General features: G+C 42.0%; 1 protein-coding gene across 1 annotated transcript in view; it reads left to right on the top strand.

The window, feature by feature from the left end:
- LOC145411011 (myotubularin-related protein 9) overlaps window positions 1-27,233 on the top strand; it is a 408,122-nt gene that overhangs the window by 199,419 nt on the left and 181,470 nt on the right. The window contains exon 6 of the mRNA XM_080281074.1: window positions 20,186-20,297. Coding sequence (XP_080137200.1) covers window positions 20,186-20,297 — 112 coding nt within the window. The remainder of the gene's footprint in view (window positions 1-20,185; window positions 20,298-27,233) is intronic.

Here is a 27,233-nt window from a genome sequence, read left to right as displayed (position 1 = left end):
AAGAATGGCAGAGGGCAAATGTGGTACCAATTTACAAGGGAGGAAACAGGGAAGAACCAATTATAGACCAGTGTCTCTAACCAGCATGGTCGCAAAATTGTGTGAGAGAATCCTGAAAGACAGATGGATAAGATATCTGGAGGAGATGAATATTTTGGCTGAATGTCAGTTTGGATTCAGAAGTGGAAGGTCATGTGTTTCAAACTTGTTGAGCTTTTACTCAAGAGCGATTGATGTGGTACAGGAGAGATGGTTGGGTGGATTGTGTGTACTTAGACTTAGAGAAGGCCTTTGACAAGGTACCTCATAAGAGACTAATGTGGAAACTAGAATATATTGGAGGACTAAAGGGGAAACTTCTGGAATGGATGAGAGACTTTTTGAGAGACAGACAAATGAGGACAGTAATAAAGGAAAAGATGTCTGGATGGAGGGAAGTAACAAGTGGAGTCCCTCAAGGCTCAGTGTTGGCGCCAGTAATGTTCCTGATTTACGTAAATGATATGGTAGATGGAGTGAACAGTTATGCAAGTCTGTTTGCTGATGATGTAAAGATCTTGAGGAAGATAGAGGCTGAGGAGGATTGTAAAATACTGCAGGAGGATTTGGATTGGATACACAATTGGAGCCGGACGTGGGAAATGAAATTTAATGTAAAGAAATGTAAAATATTGGAAATGGATAAAAGTACCAGGAGACCATCACTGAATTATTTTTTGGGTAATGAATTAATCACAAAAAGGAGAGAAGAGAAAGATTTGGGAGTGCTGGTCCAAGATAGTTTGTCACCAGAAAAGCACATTAACAAGATAGTTGGAGAGACTTACAAGCTCTTGACTAACATAAGAGTAGCATTTAATTATATGGATGAGGAAATGATGAAAAAAATTTATAGTGGCCATGATCCGCCCCAGGTTAGAATATGCAACGGTAGTGTGGTCCCCACACAAAAAGAAAGATATAAACAAGATTGAGAGAATACAAAGAACAGCAACCAAGATGGTCCCCAGTCTGACAGACCTGTCATACAGAGAGAGGCTGGAAAAACTTGATTTGCCTTTGTTAGAGGAAAGGAGAAAGTGGGGAGACATGATTGCGGTGTTCAGGACCATGGTGGGAGTAGATAAAATTGACAAAGAGGATCTGTTTGTATGGGATAAGAGAGCAACAAGAGGACATGGAATGAAATTGAAAAAGTCAAGCTGCTTGAAGGATATCAAGAAATATAGCTTTCCTTACAGAAGTATAGACTTATGGAATAGCCTGGACAAAGAGATCGTCCAGTCTAAAAACTTAAACGAGTTTAAAGTTAAATTCGGCTTACTGAGAAACAGTGACGGAAACCCACGAGCATAGTACATTCCGTGTATATCACAATTGTTTATATTAGGTAAATACTTAAATATTTGGAACGACTTAGACAAAGAGGTGGTGCATGAGAAAAACATTCATGTGTGTAAAGGTAGACTTGATAAATGTGGATATGGAGACAGGACAACACGAGCATTGCTCAATTCCTGTATACTACAAATAGGTAGATACAAATAGGTAAATACACACACACACACACACACACACACACACACACACACACACACACACAAAATCCTTGGTGTAACATACAGTACATCAATGTCATTTAAACAACACATCACAAACATTATAAATAAAATAACACCAAGACTCAATACCTTGAGGTCACTTGCCCATCAACATTCGGACACAACAAAGAAACCACCACCACAGTATACAAACAATACATACGTTCAGTGATGAATTATGCAAGCCCTGTCTGGGCTGCTAACCTCACCAAAACACACTACAACACTCTACAGACCATACAGAACAAGGCCCTAAAAATAATCACAGGCTGCACAGCTACCACATCCACAGACCACCTACATCAAGAAACCAAAGTCCTCAAAGTCAAGGATCACCTAGACATGAGAGGTGCCCAGTTTCTTGCTGCAGCCTCCACAAACCCACAACATCCACTATATTACATGGCAGCACATCCACCCACACCAAGGAACATCAAAACAACACCCAGCACATGATACCATACACAAATACAGTACTGTCATCTCTCCCCTCTCGGTCGCCTCAGACCAGCTTCCAGAAACATATCCACACTCAGATCACTCACTGCTTCATTCAGTCACTTAACCCACCCCATCCCGACGTTTTTGGACCTTTTTTGGGGGGGCTCAAACATCCGCTTTTGGTGAGAAACATTGAAAATTCATAGAGAAATCACTCACCTGAGGTTTAAAATACCCAATTTAGGTACGAGTACTTCCTTACCTGACTGGGTTTTCTAACAGGCTGGCACCAAAGAAAATGAGTTCTATGGGAGGGTAACTATTTTATCCACTCATAAACAGTATTTATTTATTTACTTGGTATGAATTTATATGTAGGACAAGAGTATATTGGTTTTCAAACAGTAATATAGGCATTATAAGCATTGTTTCACTCACTAACTCATCACCATTCATGACCTTTTTTTTCCCACATTACCTGATCATCATTTCTGACTGTTTCTTCCTCTAATGCTATGTAAACTTTGTCTTCCACATTGTCATCGATTGGGGAATCATTCTGGCCCTGAATGTTTTTATTGGCCAGGTCACTAGTAACAGGTGAATTGCCGAGACAATGGCGTGCAGGGGGGGGGGGAGAGGTTATGCGGTGTAAGGCATTGTTCCTGCTTGGCATCTTGTAGAGGAATAGGGGAAGGTGTCCCGTGTATACGTGCCAAAAATCACTCACGAAAATTGAAAATTGTGCAAATTAGGGACCTTGCAATGTTGCCGTGTTAATTCACGTCGCCGGGACGGCGTGGGTTAAGACAACACACAGCTGCATGCACGGCCTCCTGACATCCACCCATCTGAATCCTATCTCCCTCTTGAGGACAGGGTCCACCTGGCCAGGTTGAGATGTGGGCACCATGCAGCCCTCTTAAGCTGTCAGGCTGGATGACTCTGTTGCTGATGCCTGTCCAGGATGCAGCACAGCACCCCATACTATTAAGCACATTATGGAAGACTGCATTACACACAGTCACCTATGCCAACAACACAACATACAGTCTTTGAGAGCTCTGTGGGAAAGCCCAGTCTCGGCCATGGCCTTCCTAAAGGACTCAGGGTTGTTTGACCAGAATGCCTAGGGAACAACCACTACTACTACTACTACTACCCTCCACCCACCCATCACCCTTCCCCACTCCCCTGCACTACCTCAAAACCCCCACCCCCTACCATATCGCACCTGCCGATTATGCCCATCCTGAGCGTACAGTATGTCAAAACATGCCGATGTCTGTCTTTTATGAGCTAAGGATGGGGATAGAGTATTTTATTCTTGCTACCTCCAGATGATTTTGTGTAGCTCTGGAAAGACCATTTGTAGTGACAGGGTTAGATATAGTCTCCACTAACCTCTTTACAGCCTGATTTCACTCTGCAAGCTGAACAAAATACTTTGAAGTAAATCGGAATAAAATACATAAGATGTCCTCAGGCTGAAGGGCTGAATTGTTTTCATACACCATGTGAGTGTTCTGTATGTACAGTCAGGGAAAAAAGTTTGCTTATTATTCCAATGTGTCTGCTTTGAACTTAGGGCATGTTCATCACTTTCCTCCATGACATGCATCATCAAAGAAAGTTACTGGTATCTGTGGGCAGAGAACATATCAGGCTTCTCTCAGCTTAGGAGTATTAGCCAGCAGAGGACAGTAACATGTGCAAGAAAAATGGTAGGGAAGAGAAACATATCAAACCTCACTCATTTTGGGAATTTTAGCCAGCAGAGGATAGTGACATGTACAAGAAGTGAAGTACAGTAAACCCTTGATATACCGAACCACCTTTTAACAAGTTTCGGTTTTACCGACCACCTTGAGCTGGCTGAATGTTATGTTCATATAACGAATTTTGTTTGGCAAAAGAATGGATGCGCAGGAAACACTGACAAGCGTGGCATCCCCCCCCCCACACACACACACATACACAGATACACACACGGAGAAACAGCCGAAGAGAGCAGACGTCCCAGCCATCGCTGCTAACCTTAAGTAGTTTCAGGAATTTTGTCAGTCCTGTCTCCTAAGGTCTTGTTTTAAATTTAAAATAATGAAAGTTAATAGACTACCAAAAATGTAAAGATTTATTGGCTAGACTGTACATGAATGTTTGTAGTTTTTTTCCGTAACAGCTGTTTTGGTATTTAACCAAAATCAAACATGGCCGAAAATGTAAACAATGAGGGACTAGAATTTCAAGGATTTCATGCAAATACCAATGTCATGGACCTGGTTAAAACATTAATTATGAGGATTAGTGAACTTGAAAAGAAAGTAGAGAACCTAGTGATAAAAGATGTGTCTGTAAATACGGAAACTACCATACAGAGTCTGATCCAATCCAATGAAACAGCGAATGAAGAGATTAGGAATTTGAAGTGGGAAAATGTTGAAATGAGGAGGAAACTAGAAGAGAGTACTAATAAAACGGAGAAGGTGAGTAATGTATTAGAAGAACATAAGGCAAAGTGGGCACACGTAGAAGAAGAACAGAAAGAAGTGGTCAGCTTAAGAGAGATCATCCAGGAAGAAAGGGAAATGAACAAGAAAGAAATAGAAGAAAATGTAGTGAAAATACTGAAGAAAAAAGAGAAAATAGTGAGAGAAACTGTAGAAAGGAGCAGATGTGTGGTAGTATTTGGAAACAGGGAAGAGGAAGAAAAGGTTAGGTTCGTAAGACTCGAGAGAGACACGAACCTGGTGAGAGGAATATTAGGCAAGATTGACCCCGAAGGAGACAAGTGGGTAAAAGAAATTGAGGAAGTAAGGAGGATAGGGCCTTATAAGAAAGGGGAAACAAGACCAATGAGAGTCAAGTTTACATCAGAAAGTGTAATAAATGAGATACTTAAAGTGACCTGGAAATTAAGCAAAGAGGCGGGAATGGAAAATATTATAATAAGAAAAGATCTGAATGAAGAAGAAAGAGAAGTTTTAAAATCATTAAAGGAAGAAGTAAAGGAAAAAAATGATAAGAGGACAGAGGAAGAATGTAATACTTTTTTTTGGAGAGTATTGGATATGAAAGTAAGGAAATGGTATTTAAGGAAATAGAAGTGAAGGAAACTAAGGGGGATGGTTGTGAAAGATCAGAAGTTGAGGAAGTAGTACGGACAGAGAGTAGGAGAGAAGAGGGTATTAAAAACGTCAAAAATAATTTGAAGGTGATATATACTAATGCTGATGGTTTCATATCGACAAGGATCGAAATTAACGATTTCTTGAGAGAACATGAACCTGATGTCATGTGCTTTGTAGAGACCAAATTAAGAGAAGATATTGATGTTCATTTGGGAGATGGTAAATACAAACTATGGAGAAAAGACAGAAAAGAAAAAAAGGGAGGAGTAGTGATGATAGCAGTGAAGAACAACATCAATGTAGATACTGTGGAAATGGGAGAAGGCAGGGCTGAAGTGATATATATGAAATTAGAAACTGAGAGAATGTTAAGAGAGATATGGCGGTAGTGTATGTTCCCCCAAAGACGAGAGCATGGAAGGATGACGAATACCATGAGATGTTGTCAGATATGGCTAGCTATTTGCAAAAAATAATTGAGAAAAGCAATAATATAATTTTGGTGGGTGACTTTAATTGTAAAGAGGTGAACTGGGAGGAATGGTACTCGGGAGGCGGCGAGGATTGGTGGGGCACTAAGTTATTAAATATAATAATGAATAATGTGATGATGCAATGGGTCAAAGAAGAGACACGGTTTCGAGGTGAGGACACACCAGCAAGGTTAGATTTACTGTTCACCAAAAAACCCGATGTAATAGAATCATTGGAATATCTCTGTCCTTTGGGAAAAAGTGATCACGTGGTCATTGAGTTCCAGATGTTAATAGGAAACGTCGAGCCAAGAGACGAGCTTCATAGACAGGGAAGATACAACTTTGGGAAAGCAAATTTTACAGGATTGAGAAACTTTTTTGAAAATGCGGATTGGAGAAAATTCAGAGAAACAAGAGAGATACAGAGGAAGTGGGATATCTTTCTAGACCTGTATAATTTGGGAGTGGAAAAATTTATACCAAGAGTAAGAGGGAAAGAAAACAGGAAAAAGGAGTGGTTTAATAGAAGGTGTATGATAGCAAAAAAAAGAGAGAGATAAGGCGTGGAACAATTGGAGAAAGAGAGGTAACAACAGAACAATGGAAGATTATAAAAGAACAAGAAATGAATACACAAGAATACGTAGAGAAGAAGAAAGGAATTTTGAAAAAGGTATAATTGACAAATGCAAGAATGAACCCAAACTGTTTTATAGATTTGTTAATGGCAAACTGAAACAAAAGGAAGGAATCACCAAACTGAAAGTAGAAGGAGAAGTCTTTAAGGATGCGGCAATGCAAGCAGAAATAATAAACAAACGTTTCCAGTCAGTTTTCACTAAAGAAAAGGAGCTTGTGGAAGGGGAAGGAGTGATTAGAAATGTTCCGGTGATGAAAGATATAAAAGTGGAGGTACAGGAAGTGTATAAATTACTGGAAACTCAAGATGTAAGGAAAGCCCCAGGACCTGATGGAATTTCTAATTGGGTACTGAAGGAATGCAGAGAACAACTGGCGGATAAAATTCACAGCTTAAATGTATGCTCACTGGAAGAGGGGAAAGTGCCAAAAGAATGGAAGAGGGCAAATGTGGTACCAATTTACAAGGGAGGAAACAGGGAAGAACCCCTGAATTATAGACCAGTGTCTCTAACCAGCATGGTCGCAAAATTGTGTGAGAGAATCCTGAAAGACAGATGGATAAAATATCTGGAAGAGATGAATATTTTGGCTGAATGTCAGTTTGGATTCAGAAGTGGAAGGTCATGTGTTTCTAACTTGTTGAGCTTTTACTCAAGAGTGATTGATGTGGTACAGGAGAGAGATGGTTGGGTGGATTGTGTGTACTTAGACTTAGAGAAGGCCTTTGACAAGGTACCTCATAAGAGACTAATATGGAAACTAGAATATATAGGAGGACTAAAGAGGAAACTTCTGGAATGGATGAGAGACTTTTTGAGAGACAGACAAATGAGGACAGTAATAAAGGAAAAGATGTCTGGATGGAGGGAAGTAACAAGTGGAGTCCCTCAAGGCTCAGTGTTGGCGCCAGTAATGTTCCTGATTTACGTAAATGATATGGTAGATGGAGTGAACAGTTATGCAAGTCTGTTTGCTGATGATGTAAAGATCTTGAGGAAGATAGAGGTTGAGGAGGATTGTAAAATACTGCAGGAGGATTTGGATAGGATACACAATTGGAGCCGGACGTGGGAAATGAAATTTAATGTAAAGAAATGTAAAATATTGGAAATGAGTAAAAATACCAGGAGACCATCACTGAATTATTTTTTGGGTAATGAATTAATCACAAAAAGGAGAGAAGAGAAAGATTTGGGAGTGCTGGTCCAAGATAGTTTGTCACCTGAAAAGCACATTAACAAGATAGTTGGAGAGACTTATAAGCTCTTGACTAACATAAGAGTAGCATTTAATTATATGGATGAGGAAATGATGAAAAAATTGATAGTGGCCATGATCCGCCCCAGGTTAGAATATGCAACGGTAGTGTGGTCCCCACACAAAAAGAAAGATATAAACAAGATTGAGAGAATACAAAGAACAGCAATCAAGATGGTCCCCAGTCTGACAGACCTGTCATACAGAGAGAGGCTGGAAAAACTGGATTTGCCTTCGTTAGAGGAAAGGAGAAAGAGGGGAGACATGATTGCGGTTTTCAGGACCATGGTGGGAGTAGATATAATTGACAAAGAAGATCTGTTTGTATGGGATAAGAGAGCAACAAGAGGACACGGAATGAAATTGAAAAAGTCAAGCTGCTTGAAGGATGTCAAGAAATATAGCTTTCCTTACAGAAGTATAGACTTATAGAATAGGCTGGACAAAGAGATCGTCCAGTCTAAAAACTTAAACGAGTTTAAAGCTAAATTCAACTTATTGAGAAACAGCGACGGAAACCCACGAGCATAGTACATTACGTGTATATCACAATTAGGTATATTAGGTAAATACTTAAATATTTGGAACAACTTAGACAAAGAGGTGGTGCATGAGAAAAACATTCATGTGTGTAAAGGTAGACTTGATAAATGTGGATATGGAGACAGGACAACACGAGCTCAATTCCTGTATACTACAAATAGGTAAATACACAGTCTCTGGGTGACCAGCAATGTGAGAGGAGCCCTAAAAAGAGCATTTATTGAGCATTTATTGTGTATGACTGTCTGTCTCTATATTTAACAATCATTGTTCGGTAAAAGTCACAACACCTGGGAAATTACCAAACAACATGGTGTTTGGCTTTAACATACTTTTTGCTTTAACGTCAAGGGTCTGGTACCAATTACAGTAAAAGTCCTGTAATCCAAATCGTGGGGGACCGAGGGTCTTTTGGACTAGTGTTTTTTTCGGACTATTGGGAGGGACCTTTGAAAACATTAGAAATATGTATATGGTCATGTAACAAACAATTTAAAATGATATAGGTTATTGTTTTGGAAATGCATAGAAGTGTAGATGAATTGTTGCAGGCGGTTACATCCATGTCCAAGGGCAAGTCCACGCCCGATAAATCCTTAGATAAAGCCCAGAAAAATGTGAAAAAAGGTCAGATTAATTCGAAAAATTTTGCCTTGAAAAATTCATAGTATTTGGATATTCGGGTTATTGGTGGTCGAATTGGAGGGCTTTTAGTGTACTTCATTATACAGAGGGTTTACCGGTAAACTCTCAATTATCCTGCGTAATTCAGTTAAGCCCTACGTTGAATAACGTGAAACGCCAGATATTGCATAGTACCTCCATTGGATCAATATTCGGTGCCGAACTGCATATTGCATTACTATCTGTCTCGAGCCGTCATCCTAAAAACATTCCCACGAGTATCTGTCTATTGCCAGATGCCTCAATCCGATTCGGGGTGGCCACAAACAAATCGCCTCCACGTCGCCCTGTCCCCTGCAATTTCGCTGCCCTGCTCCCAACTCACACCCCCCTCTCTCATATACCTCCCCACCCCATCCCTCCATCTCATCCTCGGCCTCCCCCTCCCTCTCCCTCCCTCCACCTCACTCACATACACTCTCTTCATCAGTCTTTCACCCTCCATCCTCTCCATATGGCCAAACCACCTCAGTGTATTCCTCATAACGCTTCCTATCACATCCACATCCACACCACAACGCTTCTTTATATCCTCATTTGTCAGCCTATCTCTCCATGTGACTCCACACGCTCCTCTTAAATAACTCATTTCCACTGCTTTCACTCTTGACTTGTGTCCTTCCAACAATGTCCAAGCATCACTTCCATACGTTAGAGTTGGTATCACAATACTGTCATGTAGTAACTTTTTCACTTCCATGCTCACTTCCCAGTTTCTTATCACTGCTTTCAAGGAATCAGCAACCTTTCTTCCCTGCTGTACCCTTTCAAGCACTTCACCCTCCAAACCTCCATCCTTACTCATCACACTACCCAAGTACTTAAACGTACTCACATTTTCCAGTTCCTCACCATCCATCCTCGCTGTACATTCACTGACTTCACCTTTCTCAAAGACCATCACTTTACTCTTCCCTACATTCACCTTTAGATTCCGTTTCTTACACACTCTCCCAAACTCATCCACCAAGCCCTGCAGCTCCCCTTCGTCTTCACTCAACAACACATTATCATCTGCAAACAACAGTACAGGGAGTTTCCAAACAATACCCTCTCTCACCAGGGCCACTCCAACATCTACTACCCTATCTTGTACCTCTTTTATTACCCCATCCATGTACAGATTGAACAGCCATGGAGATATGACACATCCCTGTTTCAACCCAACCTTCAAAGAGAAAAATTCACTCAGTTCACCATCCACACGTACTGCTGCCGTAGCACCATCGTACATGCTCTTCACAGCATTCAATAACTTTCCATCTACTCCATATATTCTTAATACTTTCCACAATCCTTGTCTATCCACCCTGTCATATGCTTTCTCCAAATCCATGACAGCCGCATACAACTTCTTTCCCTTCTCTAGAAACTTTTTCACTAAAGATCTGAGAATGAATATCTGATCTACACAACCTCTTCCCTTCCTAAAGTCTCCCTGTTCTTCTCCAACTATTTCCTCTGTTTTCTCTAACTCTGTCTATAAGTATCCTACCATACACTTTTCCTATTATACTAAGAAGACAAATGCCCCTGTGATTACCACACACTTCTTTTTCCCCTTTTCCTTTGTACAAGGGAATTATTATACCTGACTTCCAATCCTCCAGGACTCTGCCTTCCTCCCAGGCCAATCTGCACATCTTCCACATCCATTCTACTACTATCTCTCCCCCATGCTTCAGCATTTCACCACACACTCCATCAATTCTTGGGGCTTTCCGCAATTTAACTTTCTTCATTGCTTCGACAACTTCTGTCCTACTGATTTCTTCCTGTCTTCTCACCTCCCTCCTTCTCCCAGCCATTCCCCAGCCACTTATGCTCACATTACTTCCATCCTGTATGTTCAACAATTCCTTAAAGTGTTCTCTCCATCTGCTCACTTTTTCTTCCTTCTCCACTAGTAATCTACCATTTTTATCTTTCACTCCCCTGCTAACCTCACTTCCACCCTGTCTTACTCTTTTCACCTCTTTCCAGAACATTTTCTTACAGTCCCTCCACTTTACACTCAAATTCCTTCCAAATTCCTCATCCTTGAGTAAAAGATGAGTATTCATCATATAATACAATAAAATATAGATACAGTACAGTTTTACAGGTGGCTACCGTTATACAGGTGGCTACCGTTTACAAGTCATTTGATACACCTTGACACCGGATGTTGCATAATTTTGCCGGATGTAGCTTTAATAGAATCAAGCCAGCAGTGCCGGATATTGCATTGGGCCAGATATTGCGACAAAGGATAATTGAGAGTTTGCTGTAGCTGTTGTTGTTGTTGATCAAGCTCAATCTCTCTGGCTGAGCAGAACCATTAACTGCAGGCAAGCAACATCCTCTGCAGGAGAGTTCTGTGCAGTGAATCAGTGTGACAGCGTCTCATCACATAGAGTTAGGGGAATGGTGCGGAGGTTTGATTCCTGTATGGATGCCACATTTGTCTCTCCACCCAGTTAACAGGGACACCATAGCAGGCACCACTTTACCCCATAATTGGGTTACATGGTTACCATTCAGTATTGTACATGGCTTCCTGGGTCACGGGAAACCATTAGGCTTGTCACTCAGTGTAGAGCCACCTGAAGTGAAAAGAAGAGTAACAAAAAGTGACAGGAATGAAAGGGAGATGGCAGGAAGAAAGATAGCATAAAAAAGGAAAAGAAAGAAATAAGCAGCACTACATCAAGTGAGTGGATGACAGTTCCCACAACCTACCACCAGTGAAACAGTGGGAGAGAGAAACATATCAGGCCTCTCTCAGCTCAGGAATATTAACCAACAGAGGATAGTGACACATACTGAAGTGAAATTGGAGGTCAGAGAAACATATTAATCCTCTCTTACCACGGGGATGTTAGCCAACAGAGGTGAAAAGTTCAAGGAATGAAATATTGGGCAAACTTTTGTCCCTGACTGTGCATACTTTAGAACAATAGGTTTTTGTAAAGGTTATTGTACTGTAGTGTAAGTATGGAATGTTATGTAACTGTTGACAGTGTAGAAAAATTTATTTGTCCCTGTAGATGTGGTGTTGACTGTTGTACAATTGGTTCTTAAGTTAATGGTGACTGTTATCAGTTTGTTTTCTACTGAAATAGTTGGGACACTCCCATAACTTGAATATTGCATTACAGCTGCATGAAATTTGATGAGCTTTAGTTCTGAAGTAGGAATGATTATCCTTGGTTACTAGTGAAATGAATCCTCCCATCTGACTGCACTTGGCCATCAACTGGGCAGAAAGGGGTTAGGGATCTTTGTCAGGTTAAATACACTAAAGATGCATGGAGTGTTTTGTAGTTAGGTTGAGTGTACAAAAGTTTATTTTTTCTTGTATATATATGGTGTTGTACAGTTGATAATTTGAATGAAAATAAGCACCGTATAGTAAGTTTATTTTCACCTGACAGAACTGAGCCATTCCCACATTTTAATACTAAGTTGTGGTTGCATGAAACTTAGTGAGCCTGAGTTATGAGGAAGAAATGAGTTTTGTTCATCATTATCATCATCACCATTACCAGACCCCAAAGTAGGGTGAGGTAGGGTCCAGAGACTAACTAGAGTTTGGCCATATGAATGAGTAGACTGTAGCATCAGTCGAGCAGGGCAGTACTCCCAAGGTGGATGGAAAGCTGATGACAGGGAGAGCTGGAACTCCTGTTTCAACAGCCCTCAGGAGTAGTTCCTGATCATCTCCCTTTGGTGAACCTTTTCAGTGTTTCAGTAACACAGAGAGTAGGACAGCATGCTCACCAATACAGGTTTGTCTGACTGTCAACACCAAACCACTTGCACATTACACATTACACTTCCTATTCAAAATAAAAAAAATAAAAATAAAAACAATGTCGTTTAACCAAGCATCGGAGTCTGGGGGGGGGGGATACATGTCCCCACCATCCACCCGTCTCCCGGTGACGATTCAACGAGTTCCCTGGAACCACTGTCTGACTCTTTTCTTCTTCATTTCTGCAACATTCGCAGCCTTTCCTCTAACTTTCTCTCTGGTGAGCTCCACCTCTCCTCCTCTAAACCTCACCTTCTCTTAACTGAGACTCAGCTGTCTGAGGCAACTGATAGCAAACTCTTCTCCGTATCTTCGTACTTTCTCTATACAGGTACTCATTCCAAAGCCAAAGGTGGCTGTTGTGTATATGTATCCAATGACTTATCTTGTTTTTGTGTTCCTGAACTTGATTCCTTTGAATTTTCTACTTTCTGGCATTAGCTTTCCTGTCATTCTCTGACTAAATATGTCTGTGCTGTTTAACTATCCCCTAATTCTACTGATTATGAGCCTTTGTGGTATAGTAATAGAGTGTGCGTTTTGTACACGGGTGAACTAGGGTTCATGCCCCGCCAGGGTAATAAAGTTTGGAAGTGTTCACCCGGCCACATACTGCATTGGCGGACATAAGGGGTGCTGTGGTTGAACCAGTGTCGCTTACTATAAAGTATGCTTGCACCCAGTCAGCTTGTGCAGGCCGATTACACTTGGTTCACAGACTACACACACATCCAAAGCCACTCCAGCACTACAATTACTCTTACAAGCACTTGTCACCCTATATACAATCTCGACCAAACAGCCTAAGCCACTTGGTAGAGATACATTGGCTGTATCGTCCCAGCTTCGGTCGGGATAGGCCGGTCCTGCAGTGGATACTCAGATGGCTGCTGCTGCTGCTGCTGATGATGATATATATATATATATATATATATATATATATATACACTGTATATATTCATAATCTAAATAATATCCCCTGGGGGTAAGGGGATTCAAGAATACTCCCTCAGTATCCCTGCTTGTTGTACGAGGTGACTAAAAGGGTTGGTGGTGGGTTAGTGCCCCACCCCATAAAAAGAACTGACTAAACAAGTGAATAAAGTGCCTCGGACCAGGACGGACCATACGTTGGCGACTAAGGAACGGACTAAGGACATTCTGAGGGTGGGGACATGGAATGTGAGAGGAGTGAATGATGAAGTGAAAGAGACAAAGATTGTTCAGGTGCTTGAGGATGCAAGAGTGGATATATGTGGATTGACTGAAACTAAATGGAAAGGTGAAAGGGTGAGAGAATGGGAATGTGGTGTAGGTATATGTGCGGGAGTCAGTGAGAATGAGAGGGCAAGAAAGGGAGTATGTCTGATGATAAGCAAGAAGTGGAAGGAGAATATAAGAGGGTATGGAACAGTGGGTGCAAGGATTGTTTGAATGAGGATGAAAGTAGGTATACAAGTGTGGGCGATTGTGTGTGTGTATGCTCAGACAGAGGACTGAGTGGCAAGAGTGAAAGATGAGTTTTGGGTGAGAGTAGAAGCATGTATGGACAAATTTGAGAGGAGCGAGAGAGTGCTTTTGATTGGAGACATGAATGGCAAAGTTGGGAATGTACGAGTGGATGGAGTGGTTGGTCAGTGGGGTGTGCCAGCTGAAGTAGATGGGAATGGTAGTGCTCTGGTGGACATCTGTGCTTGTAAGGGGTTGGCAATAGCCAACACCTACTTTCGGCATAAGATGATCCGCCGGTATACATGGAAAGCAATGAGGAGGATGAATTTGTTGAACGAAAGGCAATGATAAACTATGTGTGTGTGTGGATGAGCGAATGAGAAGACAAGTGTTAGATGCAAGAGTGTGGAGAGGGTGGGGGAATGGAGTCTCGGACAATCACTTAGTGATGGCCAAGGTAAAGATGCAAAGAAAATGGTTGAGGAGACGAAGGGGAAGACAGGAGGAAACAGCTCCTGTGAGAAGAGTGGAGAATTTGCAAGATAGTGAGAAAATGGCAGAGTATAAGAGCATAGTGGAAGAAAGTTTGGGAAGGTATGAGCTGGAGCAGATGGAAGGGGTGGAAGGCGAATGTAAGATATTCACGGAAGAGATAGGTGCAACGTGTGAGGTGGTTTGTGGAGTGAGGAGGAGATGGAAGGGTGTGCAAGGGACAGCATGGTGGAATGATCAGATGAAACGAGCTGTGGAACAAAAGAAGAAGGCATGTGGTGAATGGTTTGCGAGTAGAGGTAGGGGAGAAGATGAGAGAGAGAAGAGAGAGGTATATGTGAGCAGGAGAAGGGAGGTGAAGAGACTGGTGAAGAAGAGTAGGAAGAAAGGGGATGAAGAGTTTGGGAGGAATCTGAGTGTGAAATGGAGGGAGAGTAAGAAATTGTTTTGGATGGAGGTAAAGAAGGTAAGGCAGTGTGAAAGAGGAAATAGTAGGGGCGTGAAAGATAGGAATAATAGATTGTTGGTGGAGAAGAGAGAGAAATTGAGGAGATGGAAGGAGCACTTTAAGGATTAGTTGAATATAGAGAGTGAGAGCATTGCGAGTATAAGTGGTTGGGGAATGGCTGGGAGAATAGATGAGAAGAGGGAGGAAGAGATCAGTAGGGCAGAAGTAGTGGAAGCAATGAAGATCAAGTTGGGAAAGGCCCCAGGAATTGATGGAGTGTGTGGAGAAATGCTGAGGTATGGGGATGAGATTGTTGTGGAGTGGATATGTAAGTTATGTAGATTGGCTTGAGAAGAAGGAAAGGTTCCAGAGGACTGGAAATCAGGTATAATTGTCCCTTTATACAAAGGAAAAGGGGAGAGAGAAGTATGTGGTAACCATAGGGGTATTTGCCTTCTTACTGTGACTGGTAAAATATATGGTAGAACACTCATTGATAGGATTAGGTGTATGACAGAGGAGCTAGTTCGGGAAGAACAAGGGGGATTTAGGAAGGGAAAAGAGCGTGTAGATCAGATATTTATTCTAAGATGTTTAGTGGAGAAGTATCTAGAGAAGGGAAAGAAAGTGTATGCTGCCTTCATGGACTTGGAGAAAACTTATGACAGAATAGATAGGCAAGGTATGTGGAAGGTATTAAGAATATATGGAGTGGAGGGGAAATTGTTAAGTGCTGTGAGGAGTATGTACGAAGGAGCTAGGGCTATGGTGCGAATGGATGGTGAGCTGAGTGAGTTCTTTGATCTCAATGTGGGACTGAAACAGGGTTGTGTGATGTCTCCATGGCTGTTTAATATATACATGGATGGGGTTGTAAAGGAGGTGCAAGTTAGGGCAGTGGATGTGAGGGTGGCTCTAATGAATGAGGGTGAGATTTGGAAGCTTCCTTTGTTGCTGTTTGCTGATGATACAGTATTATTGAGTGAAGATGAATGGGAGTTGCAAGGTTTGGTGAATGAATTTGGGACAGTGTGTAGGAGGAGGAAGCTGAAAGTTAATGTAAACAAAAGTAAAGTTATGGTGTTTGAGAGGAATGAAGTCACAGAATGTACAGTGAGATTGGATGGTGAGGATATGGAGAATGTGAGTACATTCAAGTACTTGGGTAGTGTGATGAGTAAGGATGGAAGTTTGGGGGATGAAGTGCATGAAAGGGTACAGCAGGGAAGGAAGGTTGTTGGTTCACTGAAAGCAGTGATGAGAAATAGGGAGGTGAGTATGGAAGTTAAGAAGTCACTGCATGATAGTATTGTGATCCCTACCCTGATGTATGGAAGCGAGGCGTGGACCTTGCAAGAGGGGAACAAGTCAAGAGTGAGAGCAGTGGAAATGAGTTACTTGATAGGAGCATGTGGAGTGACATGGAGGGACAGGTTGACGAATGAAGAAATGAAGGAAACTTATGGGGTGGATGTGGATGTTGTTGAGAAGATTAGGAGAAATACACTGAGGTGGTTTGGACATGTGGAGAGAATGGAGAATGAAAGACTGACTAAGAGGGTGTATGTAGGTGAGGTGGAGGGAGGGAGAGGGAGGGGTAGACCGAGGATGAGGTGGAGGGATGGAGTTGAGAGGTATTGAGGGAGGGATGGGTGAGTTGGGGGGAGGGTAGTCAAATGGTGGGTGACAGAGCGACTTGGAGGCGTTTTGTCTGCGGCCACCCTTTGCCGGAGTAGGGCTTCGGGCTATAGATAGATAGATAGACTTCTAAGATGGAACACGTCCTATCCATTTCTCCTTTCTCTGAAATCTTCATTCTAGGTGATTTCAATGTTCACCACCACCTTTTGCTTTCCTGTCCATGCACTGTTCCACCTGGTGAACAAGCCAACAACTTTTCAATCCGTAATGACCTAGTGCCTTGGGGAGAGTTCCAAAATACTTGACCTCTTCCTTGCAACTATTCCTTCTGCTTATGCCATTAGTCTTTCCTCTCCATCGGTCTCCTCCAATCACAACCTGTTTACCTTAACCTGTTCTATTGCTCCAGTATGGCCCATGGACCCTCCAAAGAAATGTTGGTAATGGCACTTTGGAGCTGCTGACTGGGAGGCCCTCAGCCAGTACTTCTTTGATTTTCCTTGGAATGATTATTGCTTCCATGGCTGGGAGCCATCTGAATGTGCCTTGCGCATTATGGAGGTTGTTCTCTCGGGCATGGAAGCATACATCTCATTCTCATATCCTTTGACTAATGCAAAAAAACCTTGGTGTAATCATGCTTGTTCGGATACTGTCCACAACAAGGAGAGGGCCTATGAAAGGTACCAGAGCCAACTCACCCCTGAATCACATCCTTTTTATGTTTCTGCCCAGAATCATTGTTAGCCTGTTGTTTGCTCTGCTAAAAATAATGTCATCCGTACTGAATGGTAACTCTCCAACTCGAATTCTTCCCACCTCTTCTGGCGTCTTGCCAAAAACCTTTCTAACAACTTTACCTGATCAGCCTTCCCTCCTCTTTTCTACTCCGATGGCTCTATAGCTATTTTTTCTGTGGATAAAGCAGATCACTTTGCTCAGACTTTCTCCAATTCCATCTTAGACAATTCCGGTGCTGTTCCTTCATCACTTCCCCCCTCTGACTTCCTCATGGCTGACATTAAAATTTCTCCAACTGATGTACTTTCTGCCATCACTGGCCTCAATACTAACTAGGCATATGGGCCTGATGGAGTCCCTCCTTGCTTCTGTGCTTGCAGTCTGCCTAGGTAAACTCTTTCGCCTTTGTCTGTCAACTTGTACCTTTCTTTTTTGCAGGAAGTTTGCTCTCAGTAAGCCTGTCCCAAAGAAGGGTGACCATTCCCAACCCTCTAACTATTGCCCAATTGCTTTAACAACATGTACCTCAAAAGTTTTTAGGTCTATTCTTAACAGAAATTTTTAAAATCATCTTATCTATTACAGCCTTCTTTCTGACCATCAGTATGGGTTCTGTCAGGGACACTCCGCTGGCGATCTTCTCGTCTACCTTTTAGACTCCTGGTCATTCTCCTTTTGGAATATTGGTGAAAGCTTTTCCATTGCACTTGACATGTCAAAGGCTTTCAGTCGAATCTGACATAAATCTTTAATTTCCAAACTGCCCTCTTACGGTTTCTATCCTTCTATCTATGCCTTCATCTATAGCTTTCTTTCTGGTAGTTCTCTAGCTGCTGTTGTAGATGGCCACCATTCTTCTAGATCTATCAATAGTGGTATTCCTCAGGGTTCTGTCCCAACACCAACTGTCTTCGTGTTATTCATCAATGACCTTCTAAGCTGTATATCTAACCCTGTCCACTCATATGCTGATGATTCCACTCTTCACCTTTCCATTCAGTTCCCACAACGTCCACCTCAGCAGTTACTTCAACAAACAAGGGATAAGGCTATGGCACACATGTTGTCTGACTTGGCTCGTATCTCTGACTGAGGTAAAAGTAATCTTGTTGTTTTTAATGCATCAAAGACACCGTTCTTACACCTGTCAACCTGAACAAAATCTTCCACTGGAGTACCCACTAATGTTTAATAATATCCAGCTCATTCCTGCTTCATCTTTGAACATACCTTGGGTTTCATTCTCTCGGGATTTATCTTGGAAAGATCATATTACATCTCATGTGAAATCTGCATCCAAGAGATTAGATGTGCTGAGCCTACTCCGTTCCCTCTTTACTCCTGCACAGTTGTTGACATTATACATGGGTTTTATTTGTCCCTGTGTAGAATACAACTCTTATGTGTGGAGAGGCTCCCCACATATAGCTCTTCTCAACAAGGTGGAGTTAGAGGCTTTTCATCTCATTAACTCTCCTTCTCTTACTGGCTCCCTCAACCTCTGTCTCTTCACCGCACTGTTGCATCTTTATCTCTTTTCTGTCGCTACTTCAATGGTCACTTCTCCTCTGAACTGTCTGCTTGCATCTCTCCAACTCTGCAATTGGCACATAGCACCTATCTGGCGACAAACTCTCATCCCCTTTCTGTCCATCTCTCTAATGCAAGAGGTAACTGTAACTCCCAGTCCTTCATTTATGCAACAGGTCAACTCTGGAACTGTCTCCCTTTGTATTTTCTACTTCCTGTGATCTCCAGTCTTTCAAACGCAGTGTGTCCAGGCATCTCGAAATGAATGGATCTTGAATTTGGCTCTCTGTTGTATTGTTTGTGTTTTTTTTCTTGGAAGGAATGAATTATGGGTGTTTTCTTCCATCCATACATCCATCATCCAATCTCCTTGCATAAAAAAAAAAAAAAAAAAAAAAAAAAAAAAATCTCACTGTTCAAACCCATGGAATCTTATTGGTTACTAATTAAATCAGCCCTCCAGTCTGACTACACTTGACCATCAACTGAGCTGAATGGGATGGATATTTTTGTGAAGCTAACACAAACAGGCTAATAATACCACTGGAAAGGTTGTCTTGGCTCCCAGAATAGCTTTACCATTGTTTTATGTTTATGATTATTCAGAATGTTTCTTTTTCTGTCATTCCATTACATTTGCAACCCTGTGTATGAGTTTTAGAGTTATGAACTTTCAGGGATTGCTCTTGATTCAGTGCATTACAGAATTGTTTTGCAACTAAAAGTTGATGTTTTTTCTTCTTTTAGCTTTTAGGTCATGAATCAAAGCATTGCCTTATATTGTTTCACTTAACATAGTGTTTCACCAATACACACCATAGACCCCATTGAGCCTGGAGATATCATTTTCATTGAATATCCATGGCATTTCCCGATGATATTATTTAGGTTTGGATGAATTGGAACTGGAGGGGTTAATCTCAATTAGCCCTTTAAAATGAGAGGCATTTTTAAAAGTTGAATAAAACCATTTGGCAGTAGATTTTGCTGCTGTGGCCCAAGGCTTATCAGAACATGAACCCTGAGGACTGCAGGCTGAAGTTGCCATTCTCCTGCAAACCACCATTCTCCCTTTCTTGGGATATGGAGGAGCTGTGGGGTGTTTCAGTAACTAGAGAGCAGTGGTGCCTGGTCATACAGTATCAGTTCAGCCATGAAATGTCCCTCTTCCAGCACCCCTCCAGTACAAGCAAAAATACTCATATACATGAAAAGGATATTGTCCAGATTAATGGGGCAACTGAGAATTGCCTGTACCTATAATTCTCTGTCTAATCTGCCCTCCCAATGCTGGCCTTTGTTTAATACAGCTGCGAGGTGGAGGATATGAGCCTGAGCTTCACTACCCAAATTGGCGCCGTGTCCACAAGCCCATCGACCGCCACCATGTCCTCCTTGACTCACTCACCAAACTTATGGATGGTGAGTTATGAACTATAGTCTGTTTGTCATCACTTGATGGACCTGGGCCATTCATTTCCCCATACCTATGAGTTGAATAGTAAGTTGTAGTTGCATAAAATTGCAAGACAGTAGTACGCCATCGTTAAATGATCATTTGGCATACGTTCGCTCACTTATATTATCAGTAAGAATTTAGGCCCTTTCTTTCCTTATATGACGTTTTTTTTTTTTTCTTACACAATCGCTGTGATGCCTGAATTCTCATTATACAAACATTTTTCTCACTTATTCAATTGCTGCAACAGTCATTCGTTATATGATTGATTTTCAAAAATGCATCCAAGTCTTAAAATGAAGGTATGCTGTAGTTGGCTTGTATTCACATGACAGAACTGATTCACTCCCACATTGTCAGTACTAAGCTGTAGTTGCATGCTATTAGATGGGCTGTAGTTAAAAGGTAGGAATGAGTCTCCTTGGTTAATGTAGTTGACGTGTCTTCACCTAATGGAATTGGGCCGCTTGAACAACTTGAATACTGTATATGTACATCCGGAAGCACTAATTTCTCCCCCCCAAGTAGCTGGAATCACTGCCCGTGATGACCGGGTGATCAAGCACCCCACACCCACTGCCCCTACCCCAACCCCAGTGTAAATGTTGTTAAATAGATGTGGAATGGCCAAAGTTGGTGGTGTAACGATGTGTCTGTATTGTTTCTATAGATTGTCAGAACCAGTAGGGGTAAGTACAGTAGAACCTCTCTCATCCGGACTATATGGGGGGAAGGGTTGTCCGAATTAGCAGATTGTCCGGACCATCAGGGTAATCTTCAGTTCATACAAACTCTATCTACATATGGTATGTTTGTTAATTATTAACATATGTGGCATATGTCAACCCTACGTAACTGCAAAAGATGAAAGGATACTGGTACTAAAATAACAAAACTAATCATGTAAGTTAGTTTTGTATTGCATAATTTACAGGTAAGGCCATGACAAGAAACTAGCCTACATTTTAAACTGTAGTAAGTGACTAAGGCCCGTGTAGGCAAAAAAATAAATTAATTAATTAACTGTAATATTTGGAATAAAAATAAAACCTATGTAGGCAAAAAATACATTGTCATCTTTGGCATATTGCTAACGCCCATATGGGCAAGAAGCTAATGTTTGATGTACAAGTAAAGCACATTTAAGTACAAAAAATAACCTGCAGTAATCACTAAACACTGCAGAATATTCTGACCCATTTTTGTGTAAGCAAACTCCTCCTTTAACACCTTTATTCATTACAGAAGCTACACTTGCATTAAGGGGCATAGTAAGGAGGATTAACTTTTGAAATACAGCGTAAAAATATAAATGGTTGGTGAACTAGTTGATGGAACGAATGCTAGCGTGTGTTTAAACAGGCGCCCATGTAGCGATCTAGCGTGATCCGAGACTAAACGAATGACGATTGCTTTCCGCGCCGATACTGAAAATGTCTTTAGAAGTACTTACAACATATTTTTTGAGCTTATTATTTTTAAATTTTGTCCGGATTAACAGAAGTCCGGATTAAAGGGGTCCGGACTAAAGAGGTTCTACTGTATATAAAGGCAGTTAATGTGTAATACTGTGCTGTTATCCACAACATAACTGTGTGTACAGGTAACTCGCACGGAACACGATCTCACGGAACTCGCTCGCAATTATACACGGTAAGGGCTGGGATACATATAAGACAACGTAAGATTAAAAAACCATTATGAAAACTACAAATTAACGCAGGAGAGGCCTTTGAAAGATCAAATCCTCGAACGTCACCGCAGCGCGCGGTTTGTTTTGCTTACGTGACGATCTAGGCGGGAAATTATTCAGTGAGTGAGACATTCCCGAGTACAGTAGCACAGTATTTGTAAGTTAAATATTTACAGTACTGTACTGTTCTGGTAAGTTTATGTGCAACTTAAAGTACTATTAAATAACGTTAAAGCAAGAAATAAAGTCTTATAACCAGTTTACCTGATAGGCATCAGAATATTGCCTTTTTTATTTGTTCGTTTTTTCCACAGTACTGTACAGTATTTGTAAGTTAAATATTTACTGTTCTCGTATGTACTGTACTTGTAAGCACTTAAATAAAGTTAAATCATTAAATAAAGCCTTGTAACCAGATAACCCGAATTATATGATTACCCATGATTGGCGTTGGAATATTGCCTTTTTTGTTTGTTCGTTAAACTCTTACTGTACTGCTTTTCTACTGTACTGTATTTGTAAGTTAAATATTTACTGTTCTGGTATGTACTTGTAAGCAATTAAAGCATTAAATAAAGCCTTGTAACCAGTTAACCTGATTTAAATGATTACCCATGATCGGCGTCGGAATATTGCCTTTTTTTTGTTTGTTCGTTAAAGACTTATAATAAGAGAAAAATACATTTTTGTCTTGGTATCTTTACCTATTTGCTCAGGTTTGCTGTAATGGTTTGCAACTTGTAGAAAACTGTGAAAACTTTCGGGAAGTGAACGAAAATCTGGGACATGACCTTGACTTCACCCTCTCATGTATCATCTGTCAGTTCACCACCGGCTATCGTGATGAGTGGATGTACGATTTTTTCGCTCGTGGCCATGCCTACCCACACATAGTTACACCCATTATCTCGACCCAGACAGAAAATACAACCTTTTTCCTCCCTTGCAAAACACAAACAACCACCCTGTTTACGAGACAGCAATATATATTGCGAAAATAACAAGGTAAAATGATAAAGATGAACGTAAAATGATAGAGAAAGATGAACATGTTATGACGGAAGAAATACGTTTTCCCTGTCAGTAAACGTATTTATTTCTGCTTTGTATCTGTATTCGTAATAATTAGACTTATTGTTAGTTCTGAAACTGCATTATGATTCTATTTTTAGCCATTCTCGTGGTGTGGAAGCTGGAAGTTGTGACACAACTTCCTTATTGCTAATCGGACTGACCCTCCACTTTATTCTCCCGTGGCAGAGTCTAGCCTTGGAGGACGTGCAGTTTTCTCATTTAGGACTGAAAATTCAACTCTTTCGCTCCCTTTTCCAAGCATGGGCACAACGATAACGTAAAAAATCACTCGAAATAATAAACATATATCAAAAAGGTGAAAATGTATTCATAACAATTTTTTTTTCCAGCCATTCCTAACAGATTATGTACTGAAATCATTCGATATCACAGTACTGCATTTCTAAGTTAAATATGTACTGTTCTGGTATGTACTTGTAAGTTAAAGCACTGGTACCAGTTAACCTAATTTATATGATTACCTATGATCGGCGTCGGAATGTTTCCTTGTGTTTACGTACAGTATTTGTGTGTTGAAGTTTTGCTCAGGAGTACTGTATTTGTGAGTTATAACATTAAATATACCTTCTAACCACTTAAAGTGCTTTCTAGTGACAGATAACAGCAAAACAACACATTTGGGGGGTCTAGGGAGCAAAATACGGAGTAGTTTAAATATACGCGATTTCGCACCTAACATGGCACGGTAGGAACGAAACCCACGTGTTCCGTGCGAGTTACCTGTATATGAGAAAGGCATGAAAGTCAAAGAAGTTCTACAATGTATTATTATCGATATACTTACATCCTACGTGTTATTGTCTATATACTTACATCCTACATTATAATGCTACAAAGCAGTGTAGTATACTGTAGTAAACAGTATCTGTCGAAAGATATGTCCTTTCACATCCAGTTTTGCTTCCACCTCCATCAGTCTTCCTGTCTCCACCACACACCTCTCATACCCTCTTGTTACCCACTCCCATCCTTTAACCCATAGAGTACCTATCTATCTATCTATTGCCAGACGCCTCAATCCCGTTTGGGGTGGCCACAAACAAATCGCCTCCAAGTCGCCCTGTCCCCCGCCATTTCACTGCCCTTCTCCCAACTCACACCCCCCTCTCTCATATACCTCTCCACCCCATCCCTCCACCTCATCCTCGGCCTCCCCCTCCCTCTTCCCCCCTCCACCTCACTCACATACACTCTCTTCATCAGTCTTTCACCCTCCATCCTCTCCACATGGCCAAACCACCTCAGTGTGTTCCTCATAACGCTTCCTATCACATCCACATCCACACCACAACGCTCCTTTATATCCTCATTCGTCAGCCTGTCTCTCCACGTGACTCCACAGGCTCCCCTTAAATAACTCATTTCCACTGCTCTCACTCTTGACTTGTGTCCTTCCAATAATGTCCAAGCTTCACTTCCATACGTTAGAGTTGGTATCACAATACTGTCATGTAGTAACTTTTTCACTTCCATGCTCACTTACCTGTTTCTTATCACTGCTTTCAGGGAACCAGCAACCTTTCTTCCCTGCTGTACCCTTTCAAGCACTTCACCCTCCAAACCTCCATCCTTACTCATCACACATAGAGTACCGCACGACAAAAAAAAAAAAAAAAAAAAGTGATACCCCTCTATGCTGGCTGATTATTTTTTCTGGCTAAATGGGCTTAATACATCAATATAAGATCCCTGGCACTAATAAACATAATCAATAAAGCCAGAAAGTTGGTTGAATTGAGTCGGGTTGGTGCCACCCTACCTCTGAAATCTTTGAGGTTACTGAGAGAGCAGAGTGGCTGTGAGCTTGCGAACCAATTTTGGATTTTTTTTTCTGGCTAAATAGGTGTAATACATCTGGCACTATTAAAAGTAATCACCAAAGCCAGAAAGTTGGTTGAATTGAGTCAGGTTGGTGCCACCCAACCTCTGAAATCTTTAAGGTTACTGAGAGAGTAGAGCAGCTGTGAGCATGTGAAGACTGTCATTTGCCTCCTGTGCTTCTAAATCAATGTTGTCAGCACTGTGGAGAAATGTCTGAAGTTAGCGAGATACAGTAATCCCAGTAAGACCTGGACACCCAAGTCCTGGACACCCCAAGTCCCGCACATTTTGGGCTCGGGTCCTTGGACTTAAAAAATGATTTTAAAAAATGTAAAAATGCACACACAAAAAAGCCAGAATGTGTTCATCCCAACTTTAAATTTGCCACATGGTGATGAACAGCTGTGTTTTTGCACATAGTAGAGCGCCCCTGTATTCCTCCCCTGCCTAGTTCTCTCCTGACTACCATCGTGACTACATGCTCATTGCCATGTTTGCCTCACGTGCTTGTTTTTGTGAATGAACAGTGAATAAACTGCAATACCTCGCCACTAGACCACATTGGAATTTACAGTGTTGTGCAGTGTTAAGAAATTAGAATTCAGAGTGCAAAGGATTAAGTGCAAACTGGTGTGTTGCAACTGGCATGGCACAAGTATGAACAGAATGTGCAGTGTTAACCCGCGGCGTCCCGTCGACGTACTTCCACGTCCTTAAGTTATGTCACAGCTAATCCCGTCGACGTACTTCAACGTCCTGCAATTGCAAGGTTCATAATTTCCACAATTTTCAAAATTCGCGCGAGATTTTCGATTCGCCCACGTACCCAAGCCTCCCCTACCTGCCGCCAGGCGGGCAGCGTCCTAGACCCCGCGTGACCCGCGCTCGCCCTTGTCTCGGTCACTCACCTGCTAGCAGTGACCCAGGTCAGACATGGCGCGGAAAGGTCTCTCAGACGAGGAAATTGCATCCGCCCTGGAAGCCTTCACTGGAGATAGTGATTCTCCACTCGACGATGATGTGGTAGATCGCGATTACGTCCAGCCAGAGGAAGAAATAAGTAGCAGTGATGAGGAGGTCCCTTCGCCCCGAAAAACGCGGTATGTGACATACCGTAAGGCAAGGGAAGGCCAGCCTGCTCCCCAACCACGTGCACGGCTATCTCTCCATCCCGAATCTGATGAGGACTAGGATGAGGACGATGAGGATGACGGCGGCTTAGGACGTGATATCGCCGCGTGGTTGGGAAAAGAAAAATTATCACCATGAGGATCAGAAGGTGGGGCGAGAAGACATATAAGGTATGGTGAAAGTCTTTTGTCTGGGGAAGTGGAAAGTGGTGTGGTGGGATTGCTGGGGGAAAGGGAAAGTGTTGGGGTGGCAGCGCTGGGTGAAAGTGAGTGTGGTGGGGGTAGTGCGGGGTGAAGGGGCAAGTGGTGTGAGGGAGGCAGCACGAGCAGCGTGGTGCACGTAGGCCTAGGGGAGAGGAGGTGGAGTCACTCCCCAGCACTTTTTTCGCCCCAGAATATTCCCAAACTTCCTCCCCACAGCCCCAGGATGTGGGGAAAGGAAAGAAAGGGAAGGGAAAGGGTAAAGGAAAAGGGAGAGGGAAGAGAAGTGCGAGTGATGAGAGGCGCCGCTCTCCACCTCCCCAACCTCCCCCACCACCTTCACCTCCCCACCCTGACGAAGGGGACGATGGGGACGTGGCTGGAGACGGTGGTGTCACGTGGAACTGGGAAGATGGGAGTAATTTTACTCCCATCATTCACCCTTTCACTGAGGAGTGGCGGTTTGGTTGCACGGCTCCAGGTGTGAATGCAGGTTCGTCTAGGGTGGATTTTTTCCACTTGTCCTTTGGTGAGGCGTTTGTGGGGCGCATAGTTGAACAACCTAATATCTTTTCACAATCACAGCGCCGTGAAAGTGAACGTTTGGGAACCACGAGCAGGCATTCCCAACGGTATGACTATCCCGTTACAATTTCAGAGATGTTCCTATTTTTGGCCCTGGTTCTCTTGATGGGTGTGGTAAGGAAAAACCAAATTCCTGCCTACTGGACAACTAACCCAATCATCCTCACACCTTTCTTTGGAAAGGTGATGAGTCGTAACCGATTTCAGTATATTCTTGGCTGCCTCCACTTTTTTGATGCAGAAGATCCAGCCAATGCAAATAACACAGATAAAATGAGGAGAATTAGGCTGGTATTTGATCATTTACAGGAAATGTTCCGCTCCTCATTTTATCCCTACAGAGACCTCGTCATAGACGAGAGTCTTATGTTGTG

Source organism: Coenobita brevimanus, chromosome 87 (assembly GCF_032717465.1).
Source record: "Coenobita brevimanus isolate Jiangsu-jjx chromosome 87, ASM3271746v2, whole genome shotgun sequence".
NCBI classification, from domain to species: Eukaryota; Metazoa; Arthropoda; class Malacostraca; order Decapoda; family Coenobitidae; genus Coenobita; species Coenobita brevimanus.
Note: the sequence above shows the minus strand (reverse complement) of the source record. Positions and strands in the feature narration are given on the sequence as shown.